Source organism: Equus caballus, chromosome 1, assembly GCF_041296265.1.
Source record: "Equus caballus isolate H_3958 breed thoroughbred chromosome 1, TB-T2T, whole genome shotgun sequence".
NCBI lineage: Eukaryota > Metazoa > Chordata > Mammalia > Perissodactyla > Equidae > Equus > Equus caballus.
In genome coordinates, this window is record NC_091684.1 from 32,294,116 (window position 1) to 32,306,294 (window position 12,179).

Consider the following 12,179-nt stretch of genomic DNA (forward strand, 5'->3'; position numbering starts at 1 on the left):
GCCTGACCCCAGTTTCAGGCTTTCTGATATGCTTTTAATACACACAATATACATAGGAGCACACTTATGGATTAATCTCCTTGGGATTTTTTTTAACAAAGAGGATTATACTCTTCCTATTATTTCCAAACTTGCTTTTCTTTTCTCTTAACAATGTATCCGGGACATCATTCCGAGTCTGCCCCTATCTGCCTCGTTTTCCTCTAGTGCTGCGCAGTATTTTGTTGTGTGGCGGCGTTCGTAATTTATTTAGCCGGTCCCCGATGGACGGCCAGTTCGATGGTTTCCCGTCCCAAGCAGTTTATTATGTGGTGTCGAGGGTGAGAAGGGCATTTCCAGAACACAAATGCAAGAAAGGCCTGCCTTGACATCCAAGGACTGAGAAGTAGATGTGGAGCCCGAGGCTGTCCTGGAAGGCGGAGGTCACTGAACGGGAGAGGGCTGCAGGAGGCCCCCCGCCAGCACTCACAATGCTCCTGCTCACCCCAGCTGACCCTGCTCCCTTCTTCTCCCCATGAGTCACCCCTGCCTCCTCCTGCCTTTGCAGCAGGGTGTGGAGAGCATGCAACGTGTGTGTGTGTGTGTGTGTGTGTGTGTGTGTGTGGGCACACACTGTGCCTCCCAGCAGACAGCCTCCTTGGCACTTCCTTTCCCCGCAGCATCGTCCACTGGCTGGAGAACACGCCACGCTGCAGGCCTTGCCGGGTCGGCAGGGAGCTGTGGTTAGAGACCCAGCTTCTAGACCCTCACGTGTTCTCCCCGCCTCCCAAGGGTCTGGGCTGCATCGCACCACACAATAAAAACTCAGGTACCTCACCAGATGTGTCATTCTCCACTGGGTTCCCAGAGGGCCCATTCTGTTGCGCAGAGTGTGCTCAGCTTCATCCCGTAGAGTCCGTCCCTTCTGGGGACATCAGCCCCCACCCCACCCACTCCGGTTCACTGGAGCCCCAGGCCTTGTTGGGCGGCCCCTTGCCTTGCTCTTCCTGGTGCAGGCAGCCCTCCAGGCTCGTAAATAAGTGTCTCTGCTCCCAGCCCTTGTTGAGTGCCTGCTGCACCCCAGTTACTCTGAACCTACCCCTGCATGTCCCACACCCTGGCTCTCCATCTCCTAGCTGGCAAAGGGCTGAGGCAGCTCAACCAAATCCAGAAAATAAAAACAAGTCCCAATAATCTACTTGACCCCATTAGCCCCCACTTGGGGGCTCAGTCGCTTGGCCAGCACCCCACCATTTTCCCCCAACACGGACACACAGACACACACAGCCTTCATTTCAGTGAATTTTTTGCAGGTGACTCAGAGCTGCCTGCAAGCTGGCTGGTGCCCATTTAGGGAAGGAAAATTCAGTGGCCCACATAAAAATTGCTTGATTAAAGTGCAAAAATATTCCACCAACTGTATTCCCACCATCTGTTTTTCTTGTAATTCTTCTGAAAAGCGCAATTCTCTATGCCTCCTTTGCCTTTGTCCTTTAAAAGCTGCCGGAGGCGACTGCCTCGTGCTCTTGACCTCATGGCTGTGCTGGGTGGTGGGGCCTCCTCTGCCCGGAGACCCTGCTCCCTGATGCACAGATGAGCTTAAAGGCTCCCCGTGGGCAGTGTCTGGGAGCTGGGCCCCCTTGCTCGTGCAGGCCCCTTGCTTGTGCGGCTATGTGAAGACTTGAGATGTCTGGGGCAGAGGGAGTGGCCAGGCCTGGGGACAGGAGCCTGGGTTCCAGTCCTAGCTCAGAGACCTGCAAGTCACTTCACCTTGCCAAACCTCAATGTCTACGTTTGGAGAGTGGGGACACCCACCTTACAGAGTAGTCGGGAAGATTCAAGCCGACCATACCTGCAAAGGCTCGCTAGTCCCTCCCCCGTCTCCTCTCCCACCCACCCCTCCTAATGCACATTCTCACAGTCAGTCTACTTCCCCACTTTGAACTTCTCCAGATCTTCAAACACACAGGCCCTTTTCGTACTTCTGTACCTTTGCCCGTGCTGTGCCCTCTGCCTGGAATGCTCCTTCCTTCCGTTCTTTGCCTCACCAACTCTTACTCCTCCTGCAATACCCAAATGAATGACTTTCAACAGCCACCTGTCTCAGCAAGTGGTACCAGTGCTGTGGCTGCACTTTCCCCGTTTATTATGACATAAGCACTATGTTCATTGCCCCCACGGGACTCAGCTGCTGCAGGATGGTGTCTGGGCTGTCTCCTTCCTGCTAAATCCTTGATGCCTGCACCAGGCTTGGCCCGTGGGGTGGGGTGGGCAGTAGAACCAGGGTATAGCAGACGTGGGCTTTGGGATCAGGCTGGGTAATGATGGGCAATTCCCTTCACCTGCCAAGTCTCAGCCCCCTCAGTTGTAAAATGGAAATGATGACACTAGTACCTTCTTCATGGAGCTGCCGTGAGGATCCACTGCACTGACACCGAGAGTCAGCTGGTGTGGTTTGGGGTACATGTTCTCTAGTATTATTGCCACAAGTGAAAGCCCTTTGGGACTGCAGGGTGTCCCTCACGCCAAAGAGATGATGGGGATGGGGATGCTAAGGGTGACAGTCAGCCAAGGCAGGGCTCGCGTTCCAAGGAAGAAGGACGGTCCTTCCCAGGAGTGCTAGAATTCTAGGTCACACCCCCATCTTATAGATGAGGAAATGGAGGCCCCGAGAGGATGCCCAAGTCAGCAAAATAATCAGTGGCAGAGGAGGGCGTCCTGCTGAGACGTGCTCTCCATGGCTTCCTATAGCCCCCGCCCCTCTCTGGGTCTGCAGGAAGGGAGGAAACAGGACTCAGAACCATGCGATGCAAATACAAGATGTAAATTTGCAATTGTCTATGAATATTCGGCGATTCTTAAGAGTTATTTGTGGCGCTTCAGTCAGGCTGGAAAATGTATTCATGTAGCTGTTCTGTTGGCTTAGGTGAGAAACATTTGCTTTTCTTTGTCTCTTTTTTTTTTAATGGTAAAATGTTTGCTGTTTACCTATGCCACTTAATTTGGGCACTGTACACCCTAAAAATACCAAATCTCTTGAGCCTCAGGAGATTACTTCAAAACAGAAAAGGGTCTGCAGTTGACATCTCCAATCCCATTTCCACCTCCCTTCTCCAAAGGAGTTATTGTGGAAGACAGGTGTGGGGGAACAGGGGTTTATGAGAAGTGTTTTCTGGATTCATGAAGCAAGCCCTAGGACGAGGAAGGCCAGACCTGAAAGGGTAGTCCTTGTGGGAAGAGAAGCTGAATGCGTGTGGGAGTCTCTGCTCCGGGAGCCACTCCCTGGTGCTGCTGCCCTGCTGTGCCCGCAGAGGCAAGGGCTGCTCACCTTTGACACCTCTGGGGTGTGAGCTGCTCCCTGCCCTCATTAACTCACAGCACAGAGCAACACAGCAGCGAGGCTGGAACATTCCAATGAGACTTCTCTGGAGACCCAAGGTATGGGGGGCAGCAGGGGCCAGTGGCACGAGGAGCAAAAGGGAATCAAACACTGGGAGGGTCAGAAAGCTGGATGATAAGGCTTGAAAGTGGCTGCTTCCTCAAGAATCCCCACACTGGCATCCTGGGGCTTGCGGAGGTAGATGCAGCTGGGTCTGTCTATGCCAAGCTGTCTTAGCCGCCACCCCAGAGTGGGCCTCTACACGGAGCACTCTACACACAGACCCCTCTCAAAGTCTGGACGTGGCTTCCAACACTTTTCTAAAATATGGGAAACCCTTTTGTACATGAAAATGCTTACAGACTGCCCCCTCCCCCATAGTAGCTATCATTCTAAACTCCACTGATGGACAGTAATGACCAAAAGCTGCCATAAATTAAACAGCCCTTTTCAGTTTCACTGGTTTTCTAACAATATCTATATACATTAAGGGGAAAGTAGCACATACATGTGGGTGACGTATTATTTATTCAGCCCACAAGTGATGCTTGGGGAGTGTATGGATCTGTGGACCCCCTAGCGCTGTGGGCCCATGTCTGGTCACCCCTGGTGGGTGGTAGCGAGGGGCTGCACCCTCTCTCCTACCCGCCGAGCAGGGCCAAGCACTGCCCTCCTTCCCGGGTGACTGACCAGGAGAACGGCCTCTCCTTGCAGGTGAGGCCCCCTCACCTCCTCCTCACCCCAATCCGTCTCCATTAGCCTGACCTTGCCGCAGTGACGGCCTGTTACCTACACGGGGAGCAGGTGGCTTTGACAATCCCCAAACATCTGACAAACCTTTCCAACCTGCCTTCTGCTGGTGGTGTTACGCGTTGCTTTAAGGATGTGTGTAGTTGGATTCACGTGAATATTCTCTGAGCTTCCCCATCAGTTTTTGTAAACATCTCGGCCTTGTCGAGTGGTCTTTCTCCTGTGCCCTCCACCTTCTGCTTCTTTATCACCTCAGCTTTTATTTAGAGCTCAGCTCCAGCACCTTCTCCCCAAGAGGCTGTCCCTGACCGCCCTGGCTAGAAAAGGCCCCCAGCCAACCCCCGGCTCTTCTTTATCCCACTGCCCTGTTTTTGTTTTCTGTGCAGAGCTTGTCAATATCTGACATTATCTATTTATTCATCTGTTTGCCTGTCCAGCTCCACAAGAGTGGAAGCTCCCTGAGAACAGGGACATTCCCAGTGACGAAAGAGAGCCTGGCCCCTAGCAGGCTATAAGTAAATAATATAAATAAATAAAATATAAGTATAAATAGTGGCATGCCCAAGATTACACAGCAAGCCAGCCGCGGAGCTGGGATTCATCTGCACGTGCCCTGGACACCCACCCCCCGCCATGTTTTTTCCAACACACCAGGTAAGTGGTCCAGCCAAGCTCTGAAGCCAGGTCTCCCACGTCAACCTGAATACCACCAGGCCTTTCCATCTCCCCAAATCAGCCTCATGCTGACTGGCGTCTCCACTAGAATGCAAGTTCTAGAGCTGCGCTGTCCAACATGCTAGCCACTAGCCGGGTGTGGCTATTTAAATGTAAATTAATTAAAATCAAATAGAATTTAAAATTCAGTTCCTTTTCACACTAGTCCCATTGCACATGCTCGACAGCCCTTGTAGCTGGTGGCTCCCATATCGGACAGAATAGATATAGAGCATTGCCATCAGTGCAGACAGTTCTATCGGACAGCGTCGCTCTAAAGGAGCAGGACCTCCTCTGCCGTGTTCTCTATTTTCCTAGCGCTTGGGACAGTGCTCAATCCATATTCTTTATTCAATGAATGATGATACTTTTGCTGAGAATCCCCCCACCCCATGCTCTCCTCTGCTGCTGACCCTTTCGCCTTCCGTCCCACAGGAAAGGATGAGGCCAGCAGCGTGGAGGTAACATGGCCAGATGGCAAGATGGCGAGCCGGAGCGTAGCCAGTGAGGAGATGAACTCGGTGCTGGAGATCCCCTACCCCCGGGATGAGGACAGACTTCAGGACCCAGCCCCACTGGAGGTGAGAAAGGCGTGTGGGCCTCATAGTCAGAAAAGCAGGCCCCACCCACAACCCTGTGGGCTGAAGCGGGATTCCCAGGAGTCTGTGGATTACACTTCTAGGACGATGGACATCTTCCCAGCAAAGGGCGGGCTTCATAATGATCCCTCCATCTGTAGTCTGCACAACAGTATCACCCCCACATCTCTTCTGCTCCTCACAGAAATCCTGGGGTATTGGCAGGGCAAGTACTTTTGCACCCATTCTGCAGAGGAGGAAAACCGAGACCAAGAGAGAAAGAAGCCACTAGGGCTGCACAGCCAGTTGTGAGCAGAGTTGAGAATTGACCCCAGGTCTCCTGTGTCCCTCCCTCTTTCAAAGTCTCTGACAAGGCCCTCCGCTGCTTCTGAGGGCGGGGCAGGGTCTCCAGGGGCTTGTTGAGGAGCAGCTCTGGGTTCTAACTCTGATGGGGATCACTTGGTTGCAAATAACGGGAACCCGCTTCAACTCACACAGAAGAGGGGACTTACAAGGAGGCTTCCAGGGGAGCTCACAGAATCCAAGGGAAGCTCAGGACGAGTAGGAACTGTGCAGCTCGGTGGCCTCAGCCCCAGGAGCTCAAGGACCTTTGTAATTAGTGCATTGGCTTTGGAGGGAAGACATTGCCCTTCCATTAATCCCACCAGCCCTCCCTCATTCGCCAGAATGGACAGTTGACATTTTCTGTCTCGTATCAAGGGTTATGTTTCCAGTGCCTCCGCCCTGCCACCAGGCCGCTGTCTCCGAGACCTCCTTGTAGGCACAGCAAAGCCCCCACGGCCTGGCATGACCAGACTGCCAATTCCCGGTGTCAGCTTCAATTAGTTCAAATTCCAGCTGCATAGCCTTTGATTCCCTCCTCCTGCTGAGATGTCCACCCCTCATCCAGTCGGCCCTGCCCAGGGAGGAGGGCTGTAGCCCGGCCTGCAGGCGCCACCCCTGTGAGTGGGGAAGGCTCTCAGAGAAGCGGGTGAGGGAGTGAGCAGACACCTTGGAAAGCACCTCCAGCCCTCATTGCACTTTGCCTTGACTGAGACCCAGCCTCCATCTCAGCCAATGTCACAGGAGGGACAGGTTCTGTTAGGTGTCCCAGCTCAGGCGCGTGGATCCCGCATGAGGGGAATGAGCAGGAGTTTGAACTGAATCTGTTCTTGGCCCCCCAGTCTCCTATTCTCAGTGCAGAGGAAGGGGTCCTGGCAGGGAGAGGGCCTCCCCATAGGCCCAGAGCTAAGAGCATGCCTCATTCTGGGGTCAGGGTGACAGCTGCTTTGCAGTGTGACTAGGAGGGGACCTGAGATGGAATCTTCTCAACTCACTAGTGTCTCTGCTTCTGCCCACCTTGCAGTGCGGCCAAGGATTCTCCCAGCAGGAAAATGGCCATTGCATGGGTGAGTTGCCTGCAGGCACCAGGGGACAGGGCAGAGGCCAGAATCTCTCTGGGGAATGTCAGCCTGGGCTCTGGCAAGGCTCAGGTTGCAGACAAGGGGTGGAAAGGTGGGGAGGGGAATGTGTTGTTTGTCCCTGGGGTTGCAGATGCCAAGACAACTGCCATGTGACTCACCAAGGTGGGAGTAATGTTAGCAAGCAGCAGGCTGCATCGCTGCGGTCCTGGGCATTGGCAGTGCTTCCCTGCCATGAACACAGAGAGAGGGAGGCACACAGTCGCCTGGACAGTTCTCGCAGGGTGGCCTGGCTACTGGGGGCTCTGCTGGCTGGCGTGGACACTCATCTTCCATGGGGAGCTGGCGGCTTCAGCTTGACCAGCCAGTGAAGCAGCAAGCAGGGGTGTTGGCAGGCAAGAGTGGGCATTGCCAGGGGGCACTGGAGCAAACCAGGGGGTGCACGGTGGTCACTGCACAGAAGGGAAATTGAGGCTGTGTGCAGGACTTGGGGGCAGGGTGCTGCAGTGCTGCCAGGAAGGCAGCTCTGTGAGGGCCAGTGACCTTCTGAGAGTCCCCTAAGAGCCAGGAGTGGGAGAGGGGCAGCCTAGAGGCTCAGCATCCAGAAGGCCCTCGACCCAATGTCTTCCATCCCAATGACCAGCAATGAGGGCTCAGGTCAAGGACGACTCCTGCCTTCAGACCCTCAGGCAGCATTCTTCCCAAGACCACTCTGCAGCTGCCCATCAGCCCCAGGGGGATGGGTTTGCTACTGAGATACAAGAGTAAACAAGACAGACACAGTCCTGCCCTCATAGAGCTTAGAGCCAATAGGAGGGGCACACAAGCAAACTGCAATGACCACACAGTGTGAGCAGGGCTGCAGTGGGGAGGGGCCGGGGCTGTGGGAGCATAAAACTGAAGCCCTAGACCAGTCTAGAGGGGTCCAGGAAGGCACCCCAGAGAAAGCAAGGTCTAAGCTGAGACGTGAGGGATGTAGAGGAATTTGCCAGGCAATAAAAGGGGAGAAAGTGTTTCACTGGAGGGTGCTGCATGGGCAAAGGACAACAAGTGAGAAAGTGGAGGGTATGGTTCCAAGGATGGCTTGAGGAGGAAATTTGTGCCCTCCACTCTCCCTGTCCCCACCCTGGCCACTCTAAATAGACCGTGCATCTACACAGAAATTCCAGTGTCTTCCTGTGTACTGGAAGGACCCTATGAGATGGCCAGTCCAGCCGCCTCTTCCTTGTCGTCATCCAGCAGACATTTATGTGCCTCCCACACACCAGGCCCCACGCGGGTGCTGGGGATGCAGGCCAAGAGCCTGCTCTGGAGGGGCGTTCATTCTAGTTGGGGAGACAGACCATAACACGTCACCCAGCTAGATGAGGTGAGTTAAGAACCCTTTAAGTAAGGTGCTCTCTGGAGACTGTTCTAGATGGGGTGGGCAGGGAGAGGACCTTTGAGGTGAGACCTGAAGAACGAGAAGGGTCTGGCCACAGAAACAGCTGAGGAAAGAGCTTTCCCAGCAGAGGGAAGGGCAGGAGCAAAGACCATGAGGCAGAAAAAAAGGCTTGGTGTGTGAAAGGAACAGGAAGGAGGCCGAGGTGCCTGGAGAGGATGGAGGAGCTAGACGCCAGTCAAGGAGGGTCTTGAGGCCCCCACAAGGTGTCTGGATTTTGTCCTTAGGGCCTTTTTCAGTTAAGCAGGAGTGGCATGATGTGATTCACATTTTCAAAAGATCACTCTGGCTGCTACATTGTAGATTAGATTGGAGGGAAGAGCATAAGCCAGGAGGCCAGTCAGGAGGCAGCTGCAGAAATCCAGGCAAGAGTTGGTGCTGGCTTGGAAGAGGCTGTGGCAGAGGAGGGAGAAGGAGGTGGACAGACGAGAGGGGTACTGTGGAGCAGAACTGACAGGACCGGTTGTTAAATTGCTTTCAGGGGTGAGGAAAAAGGAAGAATCGGAGATCACTCCAATTTATGCTTGAGTAGCTGAGTGGACGATGGTGGCGTTGATTGAGTTAGGGAAGATGGGAACAGGAGGTGGAAGAGGTTTGAGAGCTGGGGGTATCTAGAGTTCCGTTTTGGACCTACTGAGTTTGAGATACATTTAGACAGATTCATGAGTCTGGAGCCCCGGAGAGAGGTCGCGGCTGGAGATAAGTCTAGAGTCATCCACGTATGAAGGGGCCACCTAGAGAAAGGATGATAGATAGAAGACCCAGGACCACGTCTGAGCACCCCCAACATGCAGAGGTGAAGTACAGGAGGAGCCAGCCAAAGGAACTGAAGTGAGGAAGTTGAGGCCCAGAGAGAAGAAGGGACATGCCCAAGGTCGCAGAGTGGCGGGGCGGCAGCAGAGCCTGGGCTAGGACCCCCTTCCCCACACCTCCCCAGTGAGTGGCTCCCCTCAACTTTCAGACACAAACGAATGCATCCAGTTCCCATTTGTGTGCCCTCGAGACAAGCCCGTGTGTGTCAACACATATGGAAGCTACAGGTGCCGGACCAACAAGAGATGCAGTCGGGGCTATGAGCCCAACGAGGATGGCACAGCCTGTGTGGGTGAGTGAGGCCCCGGCCACAGTCCAGTAGCAAAGGACAGTTGCCCTCCACTGGGGAGGCCCCAGATCAAGGTCCCCAAACTCTGTCTTCTCCTGGCTGGATGGAGTCTCCTTGTGTCCCCATTGGGTCTCCAAGGAAGACCATAACAGAGGCTTAGAGAAGCCCGACCACAACTGCCACCATCTGAAGGGCCCCTGGGGTGCTGTGTCCTGGCTGGAAGCCATTGCTCTTCTTATTTCTCCCCTTCTCACATTTCCTAAAACTAATGTTCATACCTTGAGATCAGCCCATCTTTTCCTACCTGGGATGTAAACTAGCTCCTACTACTCATCTTTGTCTGAATTTCTGAACTGATATTTGTCTTCTTCCCCCCAAATGCTTACCCCCACCCCCACCCCACCCCCACCTCCTTTCTCTTTTTCCCATTCTCTATCTCTCCACCCCATCCTTTTTGCAGCTCAAGTGGCCTTTTTAGGTGGGTATCCTTCTGCCGCCTTTAGAATCTCTGAGCCTCTCTCTCGGGCCTCCTATCTTTCTCTAAGTCTTGGACTTTGCCTTCAGTTATATGCACTTTAAATCCCATCAATAAAGGAAAAAAAAACAAAACTAACAACCTTTGTGGAAAACTAAATCTCTCCTGCTGCCTGTCTCTCTCCACACCCAGTAGATCCTGCCACGCTGCCTCTGAATGGACAGCAGGGTGGCCATCTTTGAACAGGGAAGTTTGGGAGATACTGATATTTATGTCACCTTAGCTGTTTGTGAAGCCTTTCTTTGCATGTTTTCTGAGAAAACAGAAAAGGAAAGTCTCCCCCCACCCCACCCAGCCTCCCTCACTCCTTCAGAAGAATCAAGATAGTCCTGTCTTTTCTGTATCCTCCAGTGTCATGAGCGGCTTATTTTGCCCTTAACAAAGATGGCTCCCAGGTGGCTGCTTGCTCCGTTGATTGGATAATGTATCATGTGCCTGCTGGTTTGGCCTGTGCTGTTTCCACTCTGTGCGCCCTGACTTCCTGTGGTAGAGAAAGCCTTATCGGCGTTGGTGGTGATGAGGGGAGGGGAAAAGGGTGGCCCTGTGGGACTCTTGATAAAAATGTTAAAGTTTGAACTTGCTAAGTCTTCCAGCCTCTTTCTGGAGAAATTATGCCAATAAACTCTCTGCTGGATATTAGTGCCTAGCTGGTGGAAAAAAAAAAGTGTGTTTGGGGCAAGTAGATGCTGGTTAGAATGCTGAATGAGCAGCAGCCCTTCCGTCATGTGGCACTTGGAAAGCAAATCATGAGACAGAGAAAGGGGCTGAGCAGTGGTTTGGGTATGCACACCAATGCTCACATTTAGGGCACTGGGGTGGGGACCAGGCGAGGAATGTGGGATGAGCAAGGGGCAGATGTGGAGGGAGTACTAAGGGCCTTTTCCCTGGGGGAAGTCATTGCTGCACTCTGGGCCTCAATTTCCCTAATCCAAACGAAAGGAGAGTTGGGTGGTATATCCCTAAGGGCCCTTTCCATTCTAAGACCCCTCAGTGTGTGGCTGGACATAGGCATGGCTACTCTCACATTACCCTGATTTCTAGAAAGAGCTTTCCAACTTAGTCTCCTCGGCAATATGCCTGGAAACCTGGAAGCCCCTACGGCCAGAGCACCCTCTGAGAATGACAGAATACTCTCCCAGCCAGCCTCGGTAGTGAAGGTTTGTTATAAATCACAGATCTATTCTTCATGGGGAAAAATCGTCTCCCCGAGATATAACAAAATCACACTTAAGAAGGCAGCAAGCCTTTTAAAAGCATATTTAACAAAAAAACCCTACCATTTTCTGATATAATAATAATACTCCCAATAAATCACAAAATATGAATTCCTCTTTGCTGGTGCTGTTTTTATACTTGGAACAGGAGCTTAAATGAAAAGTTTTAAAATAAAAACAGCTACAATTTCACAGAAAACCATCCACCAACTTAAAAATGACTCCACTTCTGGGAAGCCCACTCCTGTGTGTTGACATAGAATTAAAGATCTGCAAGGGCCCCAGAGATGAGGCTCAGAGAGATGAAGTGATCTGCCCAAGGTCACAGAGCCGGCTGGTGCCTGAGCCAAGGCTGGAGCCCTCTCCCCAACATCGTCTTGTCAGAGGAGTAACAGACAGCACTGTCACTGTTCACACTATTCCCCATAGTCATTCTGGAAGATACTTCTGTTTTAGAAATGAACAAATGGATCTGAGATAGTGAGATAAGTAAAACCCAAAACACACAAAGGTGGTCGTTCCCAATGCTATGGTAAATAACAAGATAACAGTGTCCACTGACTGGCTGCTCACATGACACAAGAAATAAGGCAGCGAGACAGCCTGCCAAGGACATGAGATTTGGGGTGACAGCAAACTTCAGAGGATGCCTCATAAGTGATAACCATGAGCCTTGCACATCGAGTTTCTTATAACGGTGTATTTGTGTCATTTTCCCTGCTTTGTGGGTGGTGCTACATGAGTTCCAAAGAGGAGTTCAGAATCCCCCAAGCTGCCATGAGCACAACTACAGTATCCCAACTCAGGGTGAGATATGAAGGATGTGAAGATGAGTATCCCAACTTCAGGGTGAGGAGGATTCCCATTCGAGTCACTCATTCATTCAACATATTCAAGATATTGGTTGAGCACCTACTGTGTGCCAGGTTCTGAGCTAGGCTCTGGACATACAATGGTAAGTGAAGGGGACATGGCTGCTGTCCCCACACTTCCTCCTCCAGCCAGATGGAGGAGCCCAGTGCATGGGATGGGAATGGGACTTAGAGGGTCTTTCTAGAAAGTCTAG

The 12,179-nt window shown here is 52.5% G+C and overlaps 1 protein-coding gene across 4 annotated transcripts in view; it reads left to right on the plus strand.

Annotated features, from left to right (window-relative positions):
• The window catches only part of CRTAC1 (cartilage acidic protein 1), a 145,038-nt gene that overhangs the window by 126,045 nt on the left and 6,814 nt on the right, over positions 1-12,179 (plus strand). Inside the window, exons 12-16 of one of the 4 annotated variants that reach the window (XM_005602321.4) lie at positions 5,258-5,403; positions 6,767-6,809; positions 9,224-9,367; positions 9,825-9,842; positions 10,251-10,483. In XM_005602321.4, the coding sequence (XP_005602378.1) occupies positions 5,258-5,403; positions 6,767-6,809; positions 9,224-9,367; positions 9,825-9,842; positions 10,251-10,258 (359 nt within the window). In that variant the 3' untranslated portion in view covers positions 10,259-10,483. Of the gene's footprint in view, positions 1-5,257; positions 5,404-6,766; positions 6,810-9,223; positions 9,368-9,824; positions 9,999-10,250; positions 10,534-12,179 lie in introns of those variants that run through there. The other 3 variants (XM_001501238.7, XM_005602322.4, XM_023641320.2) reach the window with 3 other exon arrangements.